This window comes from Protopterus annectens, chromosome 8.part0 (genome assembly GCF_019279795.1).
Source record: "Protopterus annectens isolate FY-2018-M chromosome 8.part0, PAN1.0, whole genome shotgun sequence".
Classification (NCBI taxonomy): Eukaryota; Metazoa; Chordata; order Ceratodontiformes; family Protopteridae; genus Protopterus; species Protopterus annectens.
The window spans coordinates 1,265,663,253-1,265,690,047 of NC_056741.1; the positions used below are offsets into that span (position 1 = coordinate 1,265,663,253).

At 40.1% G+C, this 26,795-nt stretch overlaps 1 protein-coding gene across 1 annotated transcript in view; it reads right to left on the minus strand.

Annotated features, from left to right (window-relative positions):
* Positions 1-26,795, minus strand: part of MEGF8 (multiple EGF like domains 8) — a 1,779,602-nt gene that overhangs the window by 616,590 nt on the left and 1,136,217 nt on the right. The window contains exon 30 of the mRNA XM_044079419.1: positions 11,421-11,655. Within this exon, the coding sequence (XP_043935354.1) occupies positions 11,421-11,655 (235 nt within the window). The remainder of the gene's footprint in view (positions 1-11,420; positions 11,656-26,795) is intronic.

Genomic DNA, 26,795 nt, shown 5'->3' on the forward strand with positions numbered 1-26,795 from the left:
CTCTGGGGATAAAATGAGACTTTGGAGTTTTTTTATACAGAAACTGTGATGAGATCACAGGATCACAGGACAAAATTGCTTTATTTTACCTCACACAAAAAAGGAGTTGTATGTTTCTACAAAGTGATACCCTCAGGTGGGCTGGAGTAATGGTAATATAACAATGTCTTATAAATGTTACATTAAGTCAAAAAGTGGGGGTACTGTTTGTGATACTAACCATGATTCATATCTGAGTTCAATGAAAACTACATTAAATGCAGTATGTGACAATCCAGTCTTAACTAAGCAATTGTCTATTAAGGATAGAAAAATGTTTCATGCAGGGATAACGTATTAGTACCCAAAGTATGATTTTTATTGTGGGGAAAAGGCATATAAATGGTTACCTGAGAATTGGTCGGCAGTTGTTTTTGGTTATCTGGTTTCAGCAATAAGACATACTGCAGAATTACCTTTGGGTAAGATACAAAACGTAAGGAAAACAGCTCGAAAATCTGAAGGTCCAGTGAAAAAACCTGTGAATCCAGTTGGTAAAATCGAAGCTGGTTGAAACCATAGACCATAATTCAGTGAAAGACAAAAGTAAATTGACTCATATGGACTTGGGCAACAGTATTATTTCAGGGCAGGAATACCACCAGCCTATGGAGCAGTCAAATCGATCTGGGAGCTGAGGAAGCTGTCAAGAAGTCATGAGCAATGCAACTTTTCCACCTAATTGGTGACTGATAAACTGAATGCAATAAGAACTGTTGTGCTACAAAATGGAATGGCTCTTTACTTCTACACCTAAGGCAAGAGGGGGTACACGAAGAAGAATGCTGTGCTTTTATCCCTGGAGGATGATCACGAGACAAATAATCACCTAGAGGTAATTCAGCAAGTATCAGCAATGACTACCAGACCCAAAACCCACACCGGACTTTTTCCAGAATCTGTTTTGGGGGTGGGGTTCCATCCTATTAAACATTTAATTGCTATTTGTGTGGGTATACTCCTAATAGGAGCATGTGTTTACTGTGAAATTCCCTGCATGAAAAGATTAATCAAAAATTTGTTGATATCTGTTTTAAAAAACTTTTTACCAAGTGTTGAAATTGAAATTAATTTAAGATGATGCTTTTTTTCTGAAATATAAAATAAATGACTTACTTAGCTGAAAGTCCTTGAAAGGAAAAGGCTAAGAAATGAAATGATATTGTTTATGTTTCAAATAGAATGAAATGCATTAACAGGAGGGAGAATGTTAGAAAATATGCATTCACATATTCAGACATATATAAGTTGTGTGGTTAGATATATAACTTGAACATATATGAAATATATAGATTGAAAAATAGAGTAATGTTTAGAGTAATTAATTCTGTTTTACTAGAATAATATGTAATGCATTTAATTCTGTTTTACTAAAATATAGAGAAATAAACTCGCATATTATTGCTTGAAGCATAAGCTGCAGTGTGATTAGAAACTGGCCTTGGCAGCTCGGCTGGCTCATTTCTGTCAGTAAAGATTATTTTGCAAAAGTAGAAAATAATGAATCTGTGTGCATGTGTATCTTTTCCTGCACTTTCCAAGAGAAGAATGGCCTTGTGCACTATCAGAATGTCCAGCTGGTGAACAGAGAGACAAAGAAATGTATTAAAGAGACATTCATCCATTGTATTCGAGCTAATCTAAGAGCCTTGAATTGGCTACATCCTCGGAAGGACATTGTGATTGACCAGGTGCTTTGCAAGGCTGTAATATTCTCATGGGAAAAAGATTTTTGAAAAACACCATCTCAGCACTTTTTCATAAGTTACTATGATGTAAAGACCCTGTCACTGACCACGTCAGTGAGGTGGGCAAAAGCTGATAGTAAAACATATAAAATGTCATATGTCTCACTAATAAAACCAGACAAAATTCTGTACAAGTTTGTGTATGGTTTTTTGCCTCCTAATGTACATTAGAGTAGTTGTAAATTAGATACTTGAGTCTCCTGCATTACTGTTTGTTATTGACTGACATTGTTTTTAAATGCCAGATGATTTTTACAGTCTGACTTTAACAAATTTATTTAACAATTCCCCAACGGGGTACTTAGCCAACTTGGATTCGGTCTGAAACTCCGAACTCGAAAAATTTCAGAACGCCGAACGGCACTTGCAACGCTGCTTCTGCATCGGACCATGCGGCAAAAAAGACTGAGGATATGACGTCGGTCATGCGCTTTTGTACCCTGACGTCCTGATGTCAGTTTTAAGCGCCTTGACCGACGTCAGCCTAATACTTTGGTATTCGGGCCGACCGAGGACAGCGGACTACCCATATGTAAGGACTGCAGCAATGTGAGATGAAGAACATCTCCTCTTGCAATCCAGTGTACCTTCACACTAGATGTGGGGAATCTCAACTTGTAGTATTTGTCATTTCTGGAGGCATGGCTGACAGTTCAGAGAATGTATGAATGGCCACAGACCCACACTCTCACTTGTCGTTTCCCTGCTCTTGAAGCAAAGTCACTGTCACAAGATACAAGCACCTGCACAGGGAAGAAATGTAAATAGGTTACTGGTGATGTTTGAAATCTTTATTGAATTACTGCATACATGCATATATAATATGCATTACCTTGTTTGCTAGTTCGAATCTTCACTCTTATCCACAGTGGCATTACTCTTTTGATAAAGTTCATAACTTGCAATGATGATGCAGAAGTACACACCTACCAGCCAGGAAAACACCAAGTGACACACACTATCAAATGGCCGTGAGTACAAAATCACTGTAAAGAGAACACTCTTGCCCTAGGCAAAATACTGCATGAAAGGATACTGACAAAGGCCTACAGAAAGGGCACATGTAAGGAGAGAAAACAGGGTCAGGACTGCCACTCCACTAATGAACCCAGGACAGGCATGGGGTTTCAGTGGCACTCAAGGTCATCTGAAGAGTCCCATACTTGTGTTGGCTACCTCTGCTTTTTCCATTTCCGTGTGGCCTTTCTGCAATGGACATAAGGAATCAAAGAGGGGAACTAATCTAATGTCTCTTGCCCTGACCTAAATACATTTACTTTACCTGAAGGAATGGAGAGCGACAGGAGAGCTAAACAGACAGAAAACAAAATCTGGCTTGTGCATTCATCAATGTGATAATGAACAGTGGCAGCTAATGAGAGTTTTACCTGACAAGTGATAATGACTCAGAGTTATACTGTAATTGCACTTGTTGTAGATTAATAATGTGATAATGACTTGCATTTCATTACAACAATAATGTACAAACAAGCATTTTTCCCTGGAAACCCATGTAGGTGACTACATGCTCAATATTGTTTCTTAAATGTATACAACCAACGGTGTAGAAAAAGGCACAACAAAACCAGGAAAAAATTATCCTTTTCCGCCTGGCTGAAATGTTACATATTTAACACATTTTTAAAACTTTTTAATATATATATATTTGTATAAATTAAAACATTTATTTGTGGTCTTTTAAACTTTATCACATGTATGGGTTAAGTGATTTTGATTGGTTGCATTTTACTTTTTAAATGGGGGTCTTCGAAAAGTTTAATTGGTTCTGATGAAGTCCAGGCTTCCTGGAAGAAAGCACTTGACCGAATTTTCTGAATAAACTGTTGGGACTGTCATTTGGATTACTGTTTTATTTTGTCTTCTAACTTCTGCACCATTTCAGCCAGGCGGAAAAGGATAATTTTTTCCTGTTTTTTTAAATGTAGTAACATACTCTTGTATCTATAAACATGTATGTTTTTTGGCATATCCTTGTATCTGTAAATATGTTTTGCTCATTTCTTATGTGATCCTATTTACCTAGGCTGTGCCTGCAAATGAGTGGGCATAATTTGATTCTTTCAAAAAGCTTAGGCTCCAGCCATTGGAAGTTACTGAGCAAACTTACACGGTTCCACTGAAAGGAATGCGTTAATATAAAGATATAACCTCTCCAGCTTTTGTAAGGAGCTTCTTGCCTGCATGAGGCTAAAATTAGAGGCATCACAACTAGTTTATAAGGGATTAAGGCTAAATAACACTCACATTGGAGTGTACAATCTAAGAAGCTCCTCCCTGCTGGATAAGGTGAAATTACTTAACATCCTAGCAATAGGATGGGAAAAGGACAGCTGCTTAACATCTATTATCATCTTCTCTACTAAACAGCATCTAAATATAATAAAAAAAAAGATCTTCAATCAGTGGATAATGGCATGGTGTCATACACAAAAGATTCAGTGTATTTTGGGCTTCACTGCTTTGTGTGTCGAAATTCATCTCTTGCCATTGGTTGTACAAGTACTGGCCATTTTGGAACCTAAGTCAGCTCTCGTCCCTTCTGTAGCCTCCATGATAATATTAGATATTCTAAGCCAGTGCAGAAACTGCTTTGCGTTTACTGGATTTCTGAAAACCCTTTCTTTCTACATCACAGTGATTCAGTATGTGACAGGTTGAAGTATTTATTGAACTTGGAGGCTACCCTCTATCTCCACATCATGCATTCACTAAGCACAACATACATACCCATATAGATCCTGCTTTGCTCTTTAGTGCCTACCACAATTCAGAAATAAATACTCGTACTGCATTTTCAGTCAGAAATAAAACACTCCATATATGGCCTAAATTGTTAAGAGCTGCTTGCTACAAATGTTTTTAAGTTTAAAAGGAGAAAGTTTTTTTTTATTTTGTGCTCAAGTTCAATTTTGCACCTCAAGTTAAAGTTGAGGGGACTTTAGATCATGGGTGACACTGGGCACAAAAATAGCTAGCTATGTTTGCTTCACAAATATGGCCACTTCTTGCACACCTCCATGAATATATACTGTAAGGCTGGCAGAAAATAACTGAGAAACTAATATGTACTTACATTTTTATTGAAACATTAAAAGCACTATTTTAACACAATCTCTTGTCATTCACTTACAGACATGAAGCAATCAAAATGCTCAACACTACAGAAAATACTAACAAAAACCCTACTCCACAAGTTCCCCAGAAAAGAAACCTCATACCTGGTATACATGAGCCTATAGTATAATTTTATGACCTGTCCAAAGTAGCTCAGTGGTATAATGTCTAGCAATATCACTGTTACTGCAATACACTGTTAGCTTGCAGTTAATGGACACTGACCATTACTCCTCCCTCCATCTGCACCACCTACCCCTACTCCCCATCCTGCCGCTGTCATTTAAAAACCTTGTCTCTATCTCCTTATTGCCTACTGTACTGCCAAATAATATACCACTATCTATATTTAATGCACCACATCTGCTTAACATATATTTCCCAAATTTTCCCCTCGCTAAACCCCATATGTTTGTACCCACCATGCATTCTTCTTCCTTTACTGAAGTAGACACCCAGTCTTTTCCTACATCTTTCAGTTTCACATTTTTATACATCAGTAAAAAGAAGTTATGCTATATTCTCCCGTGAGCCACCCGAGAAAGACGGTGCTTGGAACGCTACCCATCAGTAAGAATGAACGGCAAGATAGAACAACTTCACAAAAAGAAGTTATGTACTCACCATAATGTTCCATGTGAGTTGTTCATCTCACCTTCAATCTTACTGATGTTTCGGAGCCGATCCACGGCTCCAACTTGGCCAACTGCAAAAGCTCAAGCTCTTCAACCAGCTTGAGGTCAACTCCCTATCTTATGATGCACCCTGATCTTCCCCCAGATCTCGTTTGCTGTTGCAACTTGATCGGACGTTCACCAGCTCTGGCCAGTGAATAACTACCTATCATGCCTTTCTTCTTCTGTTCCAGGCATACTTATTTCTTTGTAGACTGTGATAAAACAACCTCATTATTTTCCCTCACCTCCATACTCCCACCTTTAATAATGGTTTTACAGTCATCATACTCTCAACAGGGTAACCATTTGAAATGTCTTCCCAGTAGTTATTTTTGTTTTCAGCTACTGTTATGTGAACCGTGATCTGTAAATGTTTAACCTGCTTAGAAATAGCAGCTCACCCACTGCTTGTAGTTATCACTGCTGAGTTCTGTTGGCAAAATTTCAGCTGACAATATTTGACTGGCATCTGCAGAGAGAACTTACAATAATCCAGAAACAGATTCAAAATGTTCCTCTTCCAACACCTCGGCGATCTCAGTCTTCTTGCTGACCATTCTCCCCTTCACTGTCCTTTAGTATCTTAGTCCTAATATGCTGCCTCTAATCACTGAGCCTCTGTACCAAACATTTCACTTCCACCTCACCCTTCACAAAGCTGTTTACCTCTTCACCACCAACTCACCCTCTGTTTCCTCTTTACCTTTTTTCTGTCCTTCTCCTGCAGTTCTCTTATTAAACACTTCAGTCTCTCCTGACTGTTTTATACTGTATTGGCACCTTAGCAATCCTTGCTCCCACTTGTCAAACTTAGCTCTCATCTTTGGTACATCCCTATATCAGGGACATAGTCCTCAACTCTACGCTGCCTTTATTCTATTCCAGACATCAACATATTCCTCTGTTGGGCTCTTTTGTGTTAACTGAGCAACTACTACTTTTGTTCAGCCCATCCTTTCTTACTTACCTCTTTGCTTGAAATTTTCCTGCCATGATGCCATTTCCAGTCTGCTGACCTGTGCACATTCATAGTGTTGGCCATATTTTAATTTGTGTAACACTATTTTACAAGAATGCATTATATGGACGAAATGGCTGAATATAGGTGAGTGTGTAGTTATTTTTACTGTAGCATTCTGCATACTGAAAACATTTTCAATGAATGATGTATTCCTTAAGGTTTTTGGTAAGAAATACATTAGATTTATGCCACATTTAAAATTCATATTGTTTGATGCATGTGAAACATTTTATGTTTTGTTGAAATGCTGTTGCAGTTCTATTTTGAGTGATTTTGATTGCATCTTGGTAGCACTGAAATAGGATGGGCTTTCCATGAACGTGGCCTTTACCTTTTCTCTAAGGTCGTAATATTGTAGATTTAGCATATCTAAGTGAGAAGACTATGGGATACAAAAGGGTTTGTTCTCCTGCAAAGAAACTTTGGTATTTCTATCTGTTTTGATGAAACTGGTATTTTCCGTTAAATAATGTAGGTGTGGTCATTGTTGTTCATTGTAAATGGATCTGGTGTTGTGTTTATGCCTTGATGTGAAGCCATATACTTTGAAAGTTGATAATCTAAACCATTTGAATCTTCTGCAGCATCATACATTAAATCAAACGTGCTTGCCTGCTTTAGAGTAACCATAAATGCAAGTACTCGGCATTCAATTATGAAGCCGCAATGGTCTACTGGCTTCATAAATGAATTCCTGTTCGGCACTCTGTCCACATTGGCATGTGTCTATTTTACCTGTAACAGTGTGTGTCAGGGGTATCTGCTCCATTCTCTCTATGTGCTAGTTATGTCTGTTTTAACTATTGAGAAGAAATTAAAAGCATGTACCATTTGGCTCATGAAAAATTAAGGTACTGACTTTTACTCTGCATTCCGATTTACTGCTTAAGTTCAACATTTTTCTCTGGTTGGCTCCCTTTCTCTCTTTGCTGACTGGCTATAATAATTATTTGGGAGCCAATCAGGGAACAAAAAGTGGAAGACCAGAACGTGCCTTCAACTGCAGTGAGGTGAGGCATGGCACTGAACTGAACTGATACAATAACGGGTTTTGCTTCAGTGCTAAAAACAGCAACCAAACTCCCACTAAATGTGACAAAGAAAAGTAAAATGCATAGGGAAAACAGCAGCGCTCCCGTCTCTACCTTCGTTATAGCTGTAGCTCTGGAGGTTTCAGTGCCAAGACATATCTCTTCTGTTAGTACTTTTAACTGTATTCCATAACTCTAACACTGGGAACTACCTTGCTTGAAGACACAGAACATAATAATTTATCATTAGCGAAGCAGAAGTAGGTAAATAAGGAACTAGTATTTTTTAATTATTTATTTATTTTTTTAACTTGTTTTTTCTTGGTGAAGGAGTGCAGCAAAGTGACAGGATGTGGATTTGGGAGCACATACCAAAGGTGAAGAAATGTAGCAAAGTGACAGGATGTGGATTTGGGAGACCATACCATAAATGTTTATCAAATGTAGTATTGTGCCACAAAACCAGGAGTCCAACTCATTGCAACAAACTTGTAACAAATATAAGTGAGTTGAATATAGTCCTAAAGTAGAACTAAAACGGGTCTTATGAAGGCCAACGTAAAGAGGAAGGATGTACTTGACTAGTTTTTAGTATGGTTCCTTACATCCTTGATGGTGTCATGAGTTTTAGCTCCTACTTTAGGACTACATTCAACTTACTTTTATTTTAGAGGGAATACAGACAAAAGAATTACATTAGCCATCATCCAAAAGGACCACTTGTGAATACAAAAAAAAGGATCTCCGTTGCAGCTGTACTGTACTTGTTCTTCTCATGCAGTTTACTGTGGCAGTATCTCCAGCCAATTTTCTCAAAAAAGTGCAATATGAGCAACAGGTAACTCCACTCTGAAAAGTAAGTTGAGAAGGTAACTGACAGAATTAAGGTACTTTTTCAACTTAATTTTTAACAGTGGAGCTAAACTATGACTATAAAGTTACTCATACTTGTGGAAGGTACTCAGGTGTTTCATCATACAATTCCTTCCACCTCAGAGCACGCTTTGATTTAAGCAGAGAGGCGCCATGTGATGGTACTCAGAGTTAATGAGTTAAGAAAGAAAACTGGGGCATGCAACAGTACATGGAAGCATTCTGATGTTCCCTACCTCCCAACTCTGAATAAAGTGCCCAAGGCAATAATTCAGGGTCAAGGCCCATGCAACAGCCACCTCCTCACCCTCCAGCAATTCTTACAAAAACACTTAATACCAGTTCCTCAGAGGAGGTGAAGGTCGATCTGCTATAAGTGGGGTGGAGAAAATCAGCTATGAAGATAAAGCCAGGTAAGGTGAAGGGTATGAAACAAGTTGTGGTGGTGCTACTGAAACAAGCTGGATTTGACCTGACTTGACAATGTACTACCTGAATTGTCATCAAATAGTCAACCATGCAAAAAGACACATGCCAATAAATCCGAGGTAGGGATGGACAGGTAGTCATTATTACCATTCAGCATAGGCTATATGTACTTGCAGCAAGAACAGTGAAAACCACCTTTCATTAAATTTCCAGGATAACATGCTTACCCAAATGGCCACTACTGTACTTAACTTTAGTTGATCTTTTCGCTTCCTCTTCCTAACATTCTTCTCATCCTCGTATATTGTCTTCTACCTTATCTTGCTTATGCAGCCATGTAGGAATCCTTAAAGTACAAACTAGTGAACAGCTGTGGGCCATCTGTAGAGAAGGCTGTTGCCAAAAAACCAAGATGATGACTTCTTTAGTTTCATTTATTTATTTTTTGCAGAAGAAATGTTTGTGGTAAAACTGGCACTTATGCATGTGGTTACAGGGCTAAAGCAGATACATGAACAGTAACTCTACTAGTGAGTCAAAAGCTCCAAAACAAAATGGATACAATCAATGGGAAACTGACAAAGAAGTTGGTCCCAGCAATGACATTCACTACTTGTGTGCTTCAGTAAATCAAGAGAGGAATCTGACTTCTAAGGCCTCAACTAGAATGTGGGACAGTGGAAGAAATGAAGAAAAACAGGCCTAATTGGTCAGTGCATGTACTTTGAAGAGTACCTTACTAAACTTAGTATTCTCGTGGAAAGCAGCAGGACTAGAGAACAAGTGTAGGCTCCGGGCTTCATCTACTAGAATAAAGTGAAGTATCGGTAGCAGAGGGCAGTGTTCGGTACAGTAAGCTAGGAAAATATGCAGCTGATTCACAAAAATCTGTGAGGGTAAAGGTCCAAACCTTTGAACCTGCTGTAAGAGATGCCTCAACATATGATTGTTTTTCACAAAAAATTAAAATGCCGTCTAGAAATGCACTCTGTATATCTATCGGTTTTCAGTTATTAACTGTATTAAACTGCATGCTAAAGCCACTGAACAATTAGTGGTTTCCATAATGTTTCACTTAAATCACTGTGATTCATCTATCTGTTCTTGGCAGATATTTTCTTAAGAGAATGCAACAGAAATTCTGTGCTGTTTTTGAAATGCATAATGGATTATTTTCCAGTCAAAATGTAGTGTTTAATTATCATAGCAAACATGTCAGAGTACTAGTAGAAAACCTTATTTCTATACATGTTTTAAAACTGTGTGAATAAACTACTTGAGAACTGCCACTGTGTTAAATACAATGTGGCCAAACTTGAGAGGAAAAAAAGTCAATGTAAATTTATCTGTTAGGGATTTTAATTTGTCACCTGTATGCGACTGACAACTCACAAATTAAGTACAAGAAAGAGAGACAAAAAAAGCCAAACCCATGAATTACTCAGAGTTAAGACTCCACTGAGGGACTCATCCTCCTTCATCCACTGTACTGCAACTTTGGAAGTGGTTATAACAACTAAGGGGTGTAGGAACCAAAGTACTCTACAAAAAGAAGTGGTAGGAAGAGGCAAAATCCCTAAAAATACCCAATTTTATTTGTGCTTTAGTAGATGACTCTCTGAGTGCTTTTCTAAAAGTCAAGTTATAATGGCGTATAAATAATCCAATCATCATCTACCACACGCTATCAACAATCAAGCTTAGTTCGCAATAAGACAATCTGGAAGTCTGAGCTAATTGGTGGGAAGCATGTCTGCAATAAGAATTCAAATGCTAAAAAAACAAAACCTTCATCAACCAACTTCTAGCTGACCTTCCTGAAGTGGGACTGTAAAACACTAGAAAGGTACGTGTTAGATAGGACTCACAAAGCACAGTAAGAAACAATTATGAAACAATGCAAAAAGTAGTTACAAAAGGTTGCTGCAATATATACAGGGCATGAGATGAGGACCCATGTTGTAAGATCAAATGAGACCCATAGGCATGAAATAGTCTGTTTCAAACATTCTTACTGCCTAATCAAAATGTCCCTTGGCAGGAAACTTTCTGCACCTCTCTAATTTACTGAGTATGGTGATTCAGTTTACAGGATTAAGGTTATGACCTGTTAATAAACTTCATCCTGTAATCCTGAGTTTGGCTCTCTTGGGCCTCCTCCTGTCCAGTGTGCAACTTTTGGCATCCAATTAACAAGATACCAGACAGTGTCCCCTGAAAAAATACAGTTTTCCCTCCTGGGTTTAACAAAATAAAAAACAGGGGGTATTTAGTCCTAAAGTTACTAAAATATATCTACAAAGTGACGGTCATTCCAGCTGTTCCTACTCCTGCATAAAGATCCTAACCATCTTTTTGAGGCTTCTTTAAAAATCTGCCCACCAAGCCCTATCAATGCTCTAATACAACAGGTTATACTCAGTTACATATCTACTAGAAACTTAAATGCAAATAAATAATCTCATACTTCTCAGCAGTATCCACAGATAAGCAGGTAGAGCGGCACCAGGCACAGCTGCTGCTGGTTTCATTGCAAGCATTTGGGGTAGTGAAGAGCATGCAGACATCAGATGGAACTGACAGCGTCACCATTCTACCCAAAGCAACTCCACTGAAGCCTCCAGAGATGTACAGTGTATTTCCAACAGCAGCCATTGCATGAGCTATTGAATCATTCATGGGGATCCCAATCATGGAGTCACCTGTAGAAGACAATTACATATTAAGGAAATTCTGCAGACTGTAATGAAGGAAAAATATATATTTTTGTTATAAATACAACTTTATTTCCATTCAGTAACTTTTACATACCCTGGCAGTCTTCATGCATGGTACCAACAAACCTTTTCAGTTTGCTCACTGTCTTTCTCTCACTATTGTCTCTTTCCTATGTACATCAGACTTGGTCCATTACCAATAATTACATCGATACATTATTTATTATTCAACAGTTAGTATTCTTAGTCTTAGCTCTTGCGTTTTTATCATTCCACCTTTACACCCTCTTTAGGCACAGTTACCCTTCATTTTCCTGTTTCTTGGTCAGTGAGAGATTATACAAGAATGTCTGGTTTCCCCTTCTTTCTTATACTTTTCCTAAAATCTAGGTATTCTATTTCTTCAGTGGTGATATTTGTTCTATAAGCTCCGTTTTGCTTTGTAGCTCCTGTCATTCTTACTACTGTTTTGTTTTTCCCCAGTCAGTTCTGGATATATAATTTGTTTTAATTCCTGTACTGAGAGTGATATTTATTTCTTCCATGTCTTTGTAATTCATTTTTAGCTCCTAAAATTATCATTCTTCTGCTTTTTTGCTTTGACCTTCTCTGTGCTCATCATATCCTAGTAGAAACAGTTGCTTATTCATTTTTATTTTCACCTCTCAAAGGTCCAAAAAACAAATTATTCAGATCTTACTTTTATTTGCCTAACTTGGGAGAATCCCAAAATGGACTCCTTACTGAAATGTAAGCAATCAAGATGTCAAGCACCAACATGTTGGGGGGGGGGGGGGGGGACCAAAAATCCAGGAAAAGTCTGAAGTTCGACCATTGCTCTTCTCCTTTAAACTTCTTTTTTTGCAGAGGGGCTTGCCCCATGAAGTTATATATACCCACTACAGGATCACCATACCTGGGAGGAAAGGGAATTTACAAAAAATGGTAATCTCAGACTTGGTATATGTATGTCCACTTTTCTGGCCATTCGGTCTCTGTGTTTTGGGACTCATTTTAGAAGGTCCCAATATTTCAAATGGTTACGCCCAAAATGTGTGTGACCAAGTGCCTCCATCTGCAGTGCAGCATCTTTGCAAGCCTAGTTGGTATATACATGTAGAAATGAAGGCGATGTCATGCAAACATTCTAAAGCTCCTTGCTTTAGTTGAGTACCTGGGTAAATGCAGTATTTACGATCAGTGCTGATCTGTAATTTTGGTCTATAACTCTTTCTCCTACCCTCGATAATTTGTTAAATTGCTTCTTTCTCTGACTCCTACAATACTGCATGTATTTCCAGGCTTGAACATTTATGTATGTATAAAACCAGAGCTGGAAGCTCACCCTCTTTAAATGAATTTACTATTCAATTTTAAGTAATTGGTTTATTAAAACTTTTAATTACTGTATTAACGGAGTTTAAATTACTTAATTGATATGGTTTTACTATATAAAGTGTGTGTATGTGACTACATTTTTATTGAAGACTTGAGAAAACGTAATGTTTTACATGAAAGCGCTCATCTAAAATTAAATAACTGTTCTTTTAAGCTGTGGCGGTCATCTGGATTTTTTTGCTTCACTCCTACAATACTCTTAAGGCCTTTGTTATTAAGTTTTTACATGTTTCCCCTTCTAATCTTCTTATGTGTATCTCATCTATTACCTTAGTTGACTGGGGGGGCTCACCTTGCATTACCTTATTAAAAATCTTTTTCCATTCCTCTGTCTTCTATGGGCTACTTGCTTCTATCTAGCTACCACACCGTTATATTTCCACTGCGATTCCTTGGGGAGATCATATTCTTCTTGAGTCTATTACTACCATTTTGGATCATCTCCTCTTAATATTTGTGGACATTACTTAACTGTTTCCTGCCTTTGCCTCCACCTCACTCTCCTTATTTGCCCCACCTATTGGTAATATTTCTTCTTTCCATTTCATCAGATCCCCAGTCTCTCATTATTTTGGACACATCATCTTGAATATCCTGTAATACTCAGCCATCTTCATCATAAAACATTTGTAATCATGGTTTAATATTGAAATTGATCAGTACAGAGGACACAAGCAGCAAATCCTTACTCTTTGTGTAATGCTGCTACCGACTCTCTACATGAATGGGGGGGCTCACCTTGCATTACCTTATTAAAAATATTTTTCCATATACCTATTATTCTACCTCTGACTTCTTAGAACTTTGTTGGTAGGCTATCCATTCCTGGTGATATTCCTTTCTTAACTCTACCTATTACTACTACCAGTTCTCTTTGTCATTACTTTCTGCCTCCTTGATTTGATTATTTTTTATAGTTCTAATTAATCCCATTTCACTTCACCTTCCTCCTCTCCTTGTAATTCTTTATCCTCTTCCTCTAACAATTCTGCATAGTACATTCAAAATTCCTCTGCTATTTCCTCTAGCATTTTAACTCCTTTCCCTTTTCTTCATCCATCAATTTATATATACCCATTTCTACCTCACAGTGTCTAAGGCCAGAGACAGAGCTTTAACTGCTTTTGTGTTGCTTGTAAAATACAATTTCTCTAGTCCTTCTCCCATTGCTATCACACATTCATCTTCCACTTCTTGGTTTCTTTGTTTATACTGCTGACCCCCATCTTTCAGGTGTTCTCCACAGTTTGTACCCAACTGGTATATTCCCCTCTAGTTTGTACAACACTGCCTTCATATTAACTTCAATTTTCTGGTTTCTTTCATGAATATCGTATTGTACTTCCTGTTATCTCTATTTTATACTTATCCAAAATTTCCTCTCCCCACTTCTCTTTATATGCCAGCACTTTACACATTTCTTCTACCAACAAATCCCTATCCTTTTTACCCCCAACAACCATCCAAGGAAACACCTGCATTTTGGAAGTTTTTCTCCTGTTCTTATCCTTACATCTAATATTAAGAGGGCACAAAGCAGTAGGAGTAATTGGTGCATATACTATCCCCTTCTGCTGCTTCCTCATATTCTATTATGTACCTCTATCTAGTCTTGACCAGCACTGATGTCTAATGGAATAAAAGGCGCAACTCCCAAATCCATCTTGCCCTCCTTTTATTCTCCAGATATCTTTCCATCCTACAGCATTAAGACATGCCCCAAGAAATTTGCCTTCCTCTGAAACTCTGTGGTTTTCTGGTCCCCTTTCCACATTTCTCCTCTGGGTAACCACATTCCAGCTGCTTATCACTAAGCACAGTCCTTCCTGAAATTAACTAGTTTTGCTAATATTTCTTTCATGGCTGTCGCGGAGCATTTTGGCAGGATGTACATTGTTACTACGGTGATCATCTTTGGTTTATAAATCCATAGATACTTACTAGGCTATTGATCTCTGGGGATCTTAAGAAACCTAGCCTTCCTTTCCTATTGTAGTTTGTAGCCCTTATTCTTTGCACACAATTAATCCAGAGATGTGCCAAACAAGAATATGATGGGACATTACATGTTTCCCCTATCTACGAGGGTGCTCAACAGGGGTGAATTTGTGGTTACCCAATATTTCATCCAGATTATGTTTGAATAGAGTAAGAGAAGTACTTTGCTTATGTGGAGTGGAAGACTGTCCCGCAGAAGCAGAATTCTCAAGGATATATAACTATTCCTTTAACGTGATCTATTTATATTGCAGAAGAGATTGAGATCCCTCGAGTGGCTATTTATCCCACAACTGGACTTGTGAATGTGTAAAAGGTCTGACAGAATCAGGTCTGTTGAAGCTCTATACAGGAGGTAGAGATCATCTTCTAATAGCCTATACTGAGGAGACGGACAAGGCTTTGAGATAGTCTGCACAGTTTCTGTGATTTAGGCCCCTGATTGTTTAGTGAGAAAGCATCGTGGTCAATTCAGATTTAACAACTGTTTGGACAGATATATGGAAAAAGGGTCATTTTACTCGACTGGCCTAATGAGTGGAGAGTACAGTGGAACAATTCTTTTGCTCTCCAATATCCCCTTTTACTCCTGCAATTACTCCCTTTTCATCATTTAATACTTCTTCCACTTGTAATGAAGTCCCTTTGTTCACTAGCCACACTACCCGCCCTCTGCCTCTTTTGTCTCCACGAGGAGCTAACCACTACTCTGTATCCCGCTCTAACTTCAGAATTCTTTGGCATGTTAAATCCATTTCCTATAATGCCAGTATGCAACAGATCTTTTTCTTTACATAACTTAAGATTCTGTCTCTCAATGTCATGCACTATTCCATTCACATTCCAGATCACTATTTTTAATATAGTGCCTATGGTACTATTATATTTCTGTCTTCCTTCATTTTCCTACCTCAGCATGCTTTTCCTGGTTCTCTCCTTCATACTATTGAGAACAGAAGAAAAGGTTAGTTTATCACATTCAGGTAGTTACTATCCAGTTAATACCATTATACGACTCCAGGCTACCAGAATTACAATAAAAAAGATGTCACAAACATTCTCAGAAAGCTAACATGCAATAAAAATTGTGACATAATATTACAGTAAAAATCGGTGATAAGCACTGTCAGTTTGTTACACACACTTTGAATACATTCAAAGTGCTGTCACACTAAAGCTCTGCTACACAGCAAGTTACTATTACTGTAGACGTTAGCTATATTTGCCTGAAGCAAATCATACCTGTGGAATTAAATGTATTCCAGTGAATATGCAAATTGGATTTTTGCAATGGTAACTGGTTACATTTCCTCTTCTGACATCACTGCCTGGCAAAATTAAAAATGGTCTCTCATTTCCAAGTTTGGAAGTGCTAGAACTTTTGGCCAGTACAAGCAATAATGTTATATACAATACTAAGGGGAATGCTTCCAGCTCCTGTGCTACCCAGTCCCAACCACATGCAATGACCCAGCACAACATGAAGGCCAAATACACTATATAAAATTAGACACTTGCACAACTTAAGGAAAAATCTACCCACAGAAAGTAGACGGTAGGGTAATCACTACCCAAAGCAGAAAATCTCACCATGAACCAGTTCATAGGTAGGGACTAGGATATCAGCCTAAGGGCCTAAGTAAGCCTAGCCAAAAAGGTTCCCTGGCTTTCGTCTCCCAAGAAAATTATTTTCCTGTGCCCCTGTCGAGCAGAGCCACAGAAGTGATCCCCGGGGTGAATTTCCTGTTTCCCATCCACTCATCAAAATATTTCTTGGAGTGCTAATGAGAAACTCTGCTTGACAAAGATGGGTAGCTTGCTCCAGAGTATGGGAAGTCTCTGGGACAGGAATCTATCCCTCCAGCATATTCTGTTTATTGTGGTGACAAGGTTTAGGTCCCTAGAGCATGTAGCTCGGAGGGATTGGGATTTCTTTAGGTGTAGCATATCCAACAGCTCTGGGTTTGACATAGCTTTGTATGTTAGGTAAAGATCACCTCGGAGTAGGTGATATGATATGCAGTAAACCTGGAGTTTTTTGAGACTGTCAGAGTAGGGCATCTGTTTGAGGGCAGTAATCCTCTTTGTGAGGTAGTTCTGTGGCCTTTCCAGCTGTTGTAGATGCCTTATGAGGTACATTCCAAAAGGGGCATTGTACTCTATAATGGGTCTAATGAATGATGAGTAGAGGGGAACAATGACCTTTTTTTTCCTGGATGATAACCCTTTTGTGATGAGGTGTGCCACGTAGGATTTCCTGACCACTGTGGCGATGTGATTATTAAAGGTGAGACTACTGTCCACCTGGGTCCCAAGGTCTCATCACACTTTCGGTGTTAAGTAGACTGCCGCCTATGTGGTAGTTCATGGGTACAGAGTTTTTACCAAAGGGGATGACCATGCACTTTTTGGCAATGAGCTTGAGACCATGGCTCTAACACCAGGCATCTGTCTCAGTGATGCCCTCTTGTAGGATGTCCACATCGTTTGGGGACTCAACTATGGCTCCTAGTTTGCAGTTGTCTGTGAACTTCATTAGCCAGAGACCTTCTGTGTTAGCCTGTACTTCAGAGAAGTAGATACCAAACAGGAGAGGACCCAGGACTGTACCCTGTGGTACTCCACTTGTCACTGGTTGAAGTCGGATTTGGAGTCTGCAACTTTTACAGTGTGGGTTGTCAGTGAGCCAGTTGGCAACACATCTTGTGACGTAGGGATTTATACCTAGTTTAGTGAGTTTAGCTATAATTCCAGAATGGGGGATGATGCTGAAAGCCTTGGCGAGATCAAGATAGGCTGTGTGAACCACCTTACCTTCGTCTACGGCTTTCGTGACTGCCTCAAAGAAGTCAATCAGGTTCAGGAGACATGATCTGCCTTTCACAAACCCGAACTAGATGGGGTCCAGAGTTTGGAGGTTACCAATGTCTTTGTTTACAAGTTCCATGATGATGTGTGCCATGGCCTTGCAGACCAGGCTCGTCAGGCTAATAGGGCAATACTTCCCAGGGTCCGTGGTGGCTCATCCTTTGTGGAGTGGAATACGTGTTGCTGTGCACCACTCAGTGGGCACAAAGCCTAATGTGAGGCTATGATTGAAAATGGTACTTAGGTGGGGAGCCAGTTCGTTCTGAAGTTTGTGTAAAACGCAGCCTGGTATGTTGTCCAGTCCCATGGATGCTGTGTTCTTGGCTTTAGAGAGTGCGTTTTTTAACTGCACAGTTGTGATTACAGGGACTCTGCATTCTTCCGGTAGAGGTATGGGCCCTTTAGGGGTTAAGGGGTGTGGGGGGGTAAAGATGGCACTGAACCTATCTGGCAGGAAATTGGCAATATCAGTTGGTTCTGTAATTTTCATGCCATTGTGCTGTAACTCAGAGCAGATCTGGGTGTTGCCATTGATATTCTTGACATAGCTATAGAATGCTTTGTGGCCATCCTTAGAATCAGTGGCGATTTTGTTTTCATAACTAGCTTTGGAGGATTTTATGAGGGATCTCAGCTTCTTACTGAGGCTGACCAGGGAGCTCCTCCACTCATGGGATTTTAACTCTCTTTTGCAGCAGTTTCTTCCTTTTGTTGTAGAGTTTATTTATAGCAGGGGACCACCAGATTGGCTTCCTTTTTTAGAGGATAGCGTCTTGGTTCTGTTAGGGATAGCATGATCCATGCACTCGTGTAAGTGCTTATAGAGTGCATTTGTGTAAGATTCAGCAGTTGAAACTGTATTGTCCATCTGCATGGGTGTCATGAAGCTCGCCACTTCTGTCTTAGGAAGCATGAAGTTGGCTTTGGATACATTTTTTAAGGTGGTTTCCTTATTGGAGGATGAGGGCGGGATGTGGATATCTAGAGTGATTAGCTTATAGTCAGACCTGACCAATGAGCAGTTGACTTCAGTTGTGGAACACCAGTCACTCATGTTGGTAATGACTAGGTCTAGGTTATTGTTGCCCCTGGTGGGGGTGTGGATAAGTTGATCCAGGGCACTGGATTTATGAATTCCAGAAAGCATTGAGCGAAGGAGTAGTTTTCCCAGTTAATGGTGGGGTAGTTGAAATCCCCCATTATTAGGGTGTTTGGTTGAACCCTAATATTTTCCAGTGTATCAAGAAAAGAGGAATGGGAATCCTGGGACATGGTGGGGGATCTGTAGCAAACTACAATTTGGATTGCAGTTTTGCCCAGAGTTAGTTGCACTTGGATGATCTTGGATGCATTATGCTGAGCAACTAGCCTGGAGGTGTGGATATCCTTAATGAATATGAACACATCTCTGACTTTAGTGTTCCAGTCCAGGTCAGATGGCCGAAGGGTGTAGTATGAATTATAGCCTGATCATGCAGGGGTGCTCTCTGAAGCCTTGAACCAGGTTTCAGTCACTGCACAGATATCGATGTTCTCTATTTTAAGGAGTACCTCGAGAGAGTGCATTTTGAGGTTTAGACTTCTAGCACTGAGTAGCATTACCCTCAGTTTTTGCTTTCCTGTGCCTGTTACGGTGGTGAACTTGTCATTTGAACCTTGTCTAAAAAAGGCACGATAGGGGAGGCAAGAGCCTTAGGGTCATACCTGCTTGGGCTATAAGATCGGAGAGCTCTTTTATGTCTTTTTTAATGTAGTCCAGGAAGATACGTCTCAGGTCGTTCACACCAACATGGAGTGCATGGGTTATGTGGCGGATCCTGGCACCCGACAGGCAGCTGACAGTAACCTCCTTGTTTAGCCTGGTGAGAGGGACGTCAGTGTGCCTGACTATAGCGTCACCTATGACTAGTGTGTTGGGTACGTTGTTTTGCCTTATGGGCTGTGGCTTAGTGGCACACTGACTTTGTGGGCTATGTGTCATCTGAGTTGTGTTGGGGGTGGAGGTTGCTTGCGTTTCTGCTTTGGAGGTCTCTGTTGCTTGGGCAGATTATTATTGAGAGCCTCTGCGAATGTTTTGGTGGTGTAGGTTTAGTGGGACTACGTGATGAGTGTGGTGTGGTGCAAGTGTTTACTTTCTCCTCTTGACTGTCAAGTTCATTCTTGGATGGAGAGAGCTTTGCCTCCAGTTTGGCTACATAAGTACATCTCTCACAGGTTGCAGGCAGTGTTGGGTGGTAGGAAGACAGGGTTGTCTGTGTACATGAGACAACTGCTACATTGCCCCAAGATGCCCAGATCCATCAGGTAGACAAGAGAAAACACTGGGAGCTGACCCTTGGATATGCCTGAATAAAAAACTATTTTCCTCTAGACAAGTGAGGAAAGTAAATACAAGAGCTGTTTTCCTCTAGGCAAATGAGGAAAGTAAGTACAAAAACTATTTTCCTCCAGGTAATGAGGAAGGTTGAGTGATGTAGTAATTTGTAGCTTATTTAGTGCTTACAACAAGTTCTGAACAAGTGCTGAGCTCGAAGAAGCTGATATAGGGAGTATAAATCTACTACATCTGACTCTCAAAAACATCTGCAGTACCTAATTTTTGTAAAAGTGGCCGGGGATGCATGGTTAAGTTATATAATTGTTCTGTCTGGGGTCACGGCTTTGAAGAGATCCTTGGATTTGTTGTTATGCTTTGATTTCCATTCTTTCCCATATTGAATTTTTTTTCTCCTTTCTGAAGTTTGCCCTTTTTCTGCTTGGAGAAGACTGGCAAAGATATTGAAACATAATTCTTGATGAATACAGAAAACTGGGAATGAAAAAAAAAGATGCTGAACAGATTTGTATGCCCTTTCCCTTTTCTTCCTCTCTCCTAATACTTCCTGAACAGGGGCTCTAAAGAGGAGCCCTTAGTCAAGAACAGCATTAAGGACAGAAAGAAGACAAGCCCAGGAACCACTCAGAGTTAAGATTTCACTCAGAGACTCACCCCCCTTCATCCACTGCACTGCAAATTTTGCGATGGTTATAACAAGGTAGGAACAAAAGTGTCCCGCAAAAAGAAGTGGAAGGAAGACGCAAAGTCCCCTAAAATACCTATTTTTACTTGAATTTTAGTGTCTGATTCTCTCTGAGCGCTGTTCTAAAAGTTGAATTATAATGACATATCAGGAATTCAAACATCTTCTAAAAACATGTTCGCTACAATCATACTTAGCTTGCAATGAGATAATTACTGGAAAGCCTGTCTGCAATAAGAGTTTAAATGCTAAAAAAAAAAAAAATCCATTGACCAACTTATATCCAACTTTCCTGAAGTGGGACTGTGAAGGAATGGAAAGGTATGTGTTACACAGGACCCACAAAACACAGTATGAAAATATTATGAAGCAATGCAAAACATGATATGGCACAGACTGTGTCCTAAGCCAGGTAGGTGCTCATATCACTGGCCACCTGGGTAGAGACACTGCACAAGCCAAGTATTTTCTGCTGTAGGTCCTTACCACCGACTCCCACTGCCTTATTCCCTCAGCCTGCCAAACACAGATTCCTGCAACTTAAGCAAGGTTGTCTGTCCATTCAAGACCATGACGGTCAGAGTGGCAAATGTGGAAGCTCTTTTCCCAAAACAGTCAAGAACTCTACTCTCCATCACTGGAAATGGGGTTTCTGGATGGTGCCACAGATGGTTCCCATAAAGGGACTTGTGGCATCTTGGGCTATAAAGTACCCATGAAGAGTCTGGCTCTAGTGATACAGATTGATGAGTGCATCTTTCAGAATCACTGGTTTGGCTTTAAAAAAGATCACAAAATTCTGAGCAGCCTGGAATAAGTCCTTGGGTACAGCCTTTGAAGTAGGTTTAGCTGAGGATCCACTCTGTCTAAGCAGAGGCAAGCTTGGAGAAAGCTTCAGCTTTGACATTCTGGGTCAACATTTTAAAGTGGGGTTCAACTTATAAGGCTTAGTATGTGGACAGACAGTGAGGACTTCAACTGTCTCTCTCAATATCTTCTCAGAATAACAACAAAGGGTTACCACCTTTCTCCTTAAAAAGAAGTGGACAATGGCTGGAGGGGCCTTTAGAGTGGCCTCCAAGTTGACCGAAGCTGCAACAGTTTCAATCCAGGAGGGCATGCCTCAAGCTGATGGCATGGCAGCTTCAAGAGGAATCATGCCAGACAGCCTGGCCAAAAAAAACATTAAAAACTGAGATTACAAAACACCTCTCTAGTGTCACAATTGTTATAATAAGGCAACCCTCAAGTTCATTAAGACTGTTGTTACTTTTTACTTTCTTCTCCTCTGGACCTTTTTAAGAGCAAATGTCTTTCTAGGGCACAGGTACAGGCATACATTTTCTTTTGAGTGATGTAGTCCCAGAGAGATCTGCCTCTCCAACAGATTGTCCTTGGGGTAAGCCATGCACAACTGTACCAACCCACATCATGTTGCGGATGTAAATTAAAAAAAAATAAAGTACAGGCTCGGAAAATCCTTGGGTGGATTTTGTTTGCTAAGATTAATAAAAAAGAACTCAGTAGCACTGTCACAGCAAACATCTACAATAATACAAAATAATCCCTAATAAGATAAGAAAAAATTACCCTATAAGGCACTTATCAGAAATCTCTCAAAACAGTCCAAGAAGACACCATGACAAAGCTCTTTTTAGCATATAAATTCACACAGACTGCTACAAGAAAAATCTGAAGATGCCATTACTTGATGCCTCTCTTATACCACTGATGTCCTGACATCTGAGTTGGAGGGAAGTTGGCTGAAGTTAGGAGGAAGAAGGTGAAGTTCTGAAATTGGTCTTGTCATCAGGCTCCTGCAGTCAGGAATCCCTAGAAGTGATAATTGTAACACTGAACATTACAAAGAACATCATGAGGTTTGCAGAGGGAACCACCCAAGAAACTGGTAGGGTGAAGCAAAAAGCCTCCTGCAGAATTTACTCATCTGAGAAGACTGGGTCAGCTGGTCATGACTGACGCAGTATCATCAGTTCTAAAATTTACCTAAATTTGGAGTCACTGGGGAGAAACAGAACAGTCTCCCCTTCAAGATCTTCATCCAGGCTACAGAAGACTGAAGAAGAGCCCATATGCTTCCTGCTGAATATCTTCTTCCTACTGATACTTGGGAAGGGGGGTCATCTGAGTGTCCAGAGAAGGATCAGAGTTAGATACTTCCATTATTTGCCTGTGGTTGCTTTCTGCTTCTCTGCCAGAGTTGACAGGTCATAGCACCAATTTAAAGGACAGTGAAGGATAAAGCACCTGATTAGCTCCAAGAGGGTATCCACCAACTCAGAAGACAGCTTCCACATCATCTTCCACAGAGGATCTCAATACTCGGGCTGAGGAAGGTCCCTGCAATTAAGACATTACTACCAGCTCAGTGCTATCATTTCATGGCACAGTGGTTGACTACCAAGAATGGCTTCAGTACTAAAGACTCATACTGATGACTGAAATGCTGAGAAGGTCAACACGGCATTTAACACCTCATTAGCAGTAAAACTGATAGGATTAATGAGTTATAATAGAGACTTTCCCCCAAGCAAGGTGACAGTTTAAAGAAGTTCTTGTTAAGAAAGGAGTCACTCCTAGTTTATGCTGCACAGATTTCGCAAAGGCAACACACATTAGTACATAGCTCTGATATTGACATTAAAAGCCAGTAATTAAGGTTCAGTAATAAACCCAAGATGCTGGAAGATCTGCCAAAATGGGAAGGATATAGTGTCTATGGCAACTTTCCTTACAGAAGAGATGGCTGGGAGTTAAAATGTACTTAGAGCAACTCCTACTGGTGACTTGGAGCTGCTTGCAGCCACTTACAGAACATACATAACAGGGGTCGCCTTGCACTTTATGCTATCTGGAACATGACCTAATACGACAACTTGGGAGGGGGACTTATCCTAAACATTATGGACTCATAGCTGGCCTTCTGAAAGCACACACAACCTACCAGGAGTCAGAAGACAGACTCCCTGAGAATGCAAAAAAACATTTCTGGATAACTAGTAAAGCCATGCTCCTGAAGGGATTGCTGCTGCACCAAGGAAATACTAGGGATCACATGACTACATACAACTCAATACATGGAGCAGGAGGGGTGATTACAGACTGGAAGATAGCAATGACTGACACCAGCCAAAGACTAGGTGAACGTAGCTAGGTCCAGAATGTTTGTGATGGACATCCGGAAAAGTTAAAAACTGCCTGCTTGGGCACTTGATTTTTTTTCTGAAAGGCACAATGCCTCTACAGACATATTAGGTGTTCAACTGCAAACAGTCAATGCTCCTGGCTCTTAGTTATCAGTTAACGCAACAAGCAATGAATATTCCTTCGGAGCATAATCTAGTGGCAGACACACTGAGCAGGTCCAAAACACAGGTTCACAAATGGATGCTTCACAGAGACATGTTTCTGGAGATCATCAGTCAGTGGGGTATTCCTCAGGTAGGTATATTTGCCTCTCCTCTTAACAGGTAGCTTCCTCTCTTCTAATCCACAGTGCCATGCCACCAGGCATGGAAAATGGACGCCCTTTCTTTTCCTTGAAAGTGGATGTTTCTTTATGCTTTTCCTCCTCCTCCACTTCTAAGAGTCCTGCAGAAGATTCAGCTGGGCTCCCCGAAAATCTTGCTAGTGACTCCCTTTTGGCCAAGACAGCACTGGTTCCCCCCTCAATGCATTTGGCCAGGGACAATCACCACAAGTTACCTCACCAGTTGGATATCCTCACAGAGGAAGGGGTGTCTCATCCACCCTTGGCCACTCTTCAACTGACACTGTGGGTGAAAGGGTTTTGATCCCTTTCAGGCAACTTTTTTCTGAGTACGTGCTCAGGGTTTTACAGGAGGCAAAGAAAACCCTCAACCAGGAAATCTTATATGTCTAAATGGAAGACTGTGTCTGTTGCTATGCTCATAGCCAGGACCCTTTTTCAGTAGGGGTCCCTCTGGGTCGTCTGTTATTTGTGTGAGTAGCTCCAGTCTGGCCTGGCCTACTCTTCTGTGATAGCCCATTTGTCAGCCATTTCTGCTTGTCTGACCTTGAATCCTCCTTTGACTTCTCTTTTTAAGGTCAAACAATTTCTTAAAGGCATCCTGCATATTAGGCCTCCAAGGAAACCTATTCCTTCTCTTTGGGGCCTTAATTTTGTTTTGGAAAAATTGACTCATGCTCCTTCTGAGCCTGCACATTCTTCTTCTTTGCAATTTTGTACCTGAAAGACTGTTTTGTTGCTGGCTCCTACTTCTGCTCGAAGGGTTTCTGAGTTCCAAGCCCTTATGGCCATGCCTTCTTTTTTGTTTTTTCACAGAGATAGGTTGTTCCTTCGTACTAATCCTTCTTTTATGCCCAAGGTAGTAAATGCGTTGTCCTTGAATCATTTGGTACAACTCCCTTCTTTTTCCCTTCTCTTCAGGCTGCTAGGAAGACGGTCATGCAAACCTTAGATTTGCACAGGCAGCTCAGGTACTACTCGGATAAACCTAATGGCATTTGTAAGTCTGATCAGTTTTCAGTTAACTTTCATCCCAGGACACTGGGGTTGGTTGTTTCTAAGCAAACTAACTCCTGGATATCTAAGGCCATTTCCTCTTGTTATTCTTTTCAAGGCAAATACCAGTCTACTTCTGTTAAATTTCACTTCACTAGGGTTGTTGCCTCTTCTGGTGCCTTCTTCAATGGGTTGGACACCAATTCCATCCTTAAAGCTGCTACTTGGTCTTCAGTGCATACCTTTACTAAGCATTATATGTTGGATATGGTTTCTAGGGGCAGAACAGGTTTTGCTGAAACCATTTTAAGTAGGTTTGTTGAGAGCTCTTCTCAGCCTTCCACCTCACTTTGTTTCTTGAGCTTTTTTTTTACCCTTCTGTTTTGGATACTGCAACAGTGATACAGAAGGATGTAGTACAGCTGTGTAAAATCTTACCATAACAGTAGATGTTCTTCTCTTCACTGTTGCAGTATTCACTCCCTCCCTCTAACCCCCTCTTGTTTATTCTGTTTTTTGTTTTAGATTTCCTTCTTGCTGAGGGTTCCCCTTTTTCTTCTGGATGTACATGGAGTCCTTTGTCCTATGGACAGTGTTCACTTCTGGGGCAATTCAGTTCTGGGTGGTTATGTCCATATGTCCCTTTTATGCCCTACATTCTGTGCAGGGAGCATAAATGTGCCATACAGCACATACAAGATCATTAAGCTTTTGTACACTGGCCGAACGTCAGCCTGCCCTGGCCAGGAGTTCCCTTCTGATTTGGATGCTGTAATAGTGGAGAGAACGACATCTACTGTTACGGTAAGATTTTACCTCACTATACTTTTCCCACCATTTGAGGAGAGCTATTTTTACACATTTGTAAAACTATTAGCTGTTTTTCTTTCTACCAACAAAGCTCTGCAGCTAGAGACAGTCTGTCTACACATGGAGGCAATTAATAAGAAAATGAATGAACCACAAACTCTAAGCATCTGCAAGAAAAAAACACTATAATTAGCACTTAGAGGGAAACGAACAGGCAGTGCAGTGAATACTTTTGCCAATGGATGCATTCCTAGCAGCACTTACCACTTCAGTATAAAACATAGCAGTGAACTGTAAGCCAGTGCACTTTTCCTTAAAGATAAACTCTACCCTAGAACTAAAAAAAAATAAATCTATTTTTTCCCACTCTGTTTCCTGACCTATTTTTAACACCTGAAAATCACTAAGTGCTTTATTTGTAATATTAGCCCATTTTCCACAACATGGCTACCAATGGGGCTTGATGTAGCAGTGTGATCGTTCTTCCTCAACCCTTTCTCATAATACTTTGTATGACTCATGCC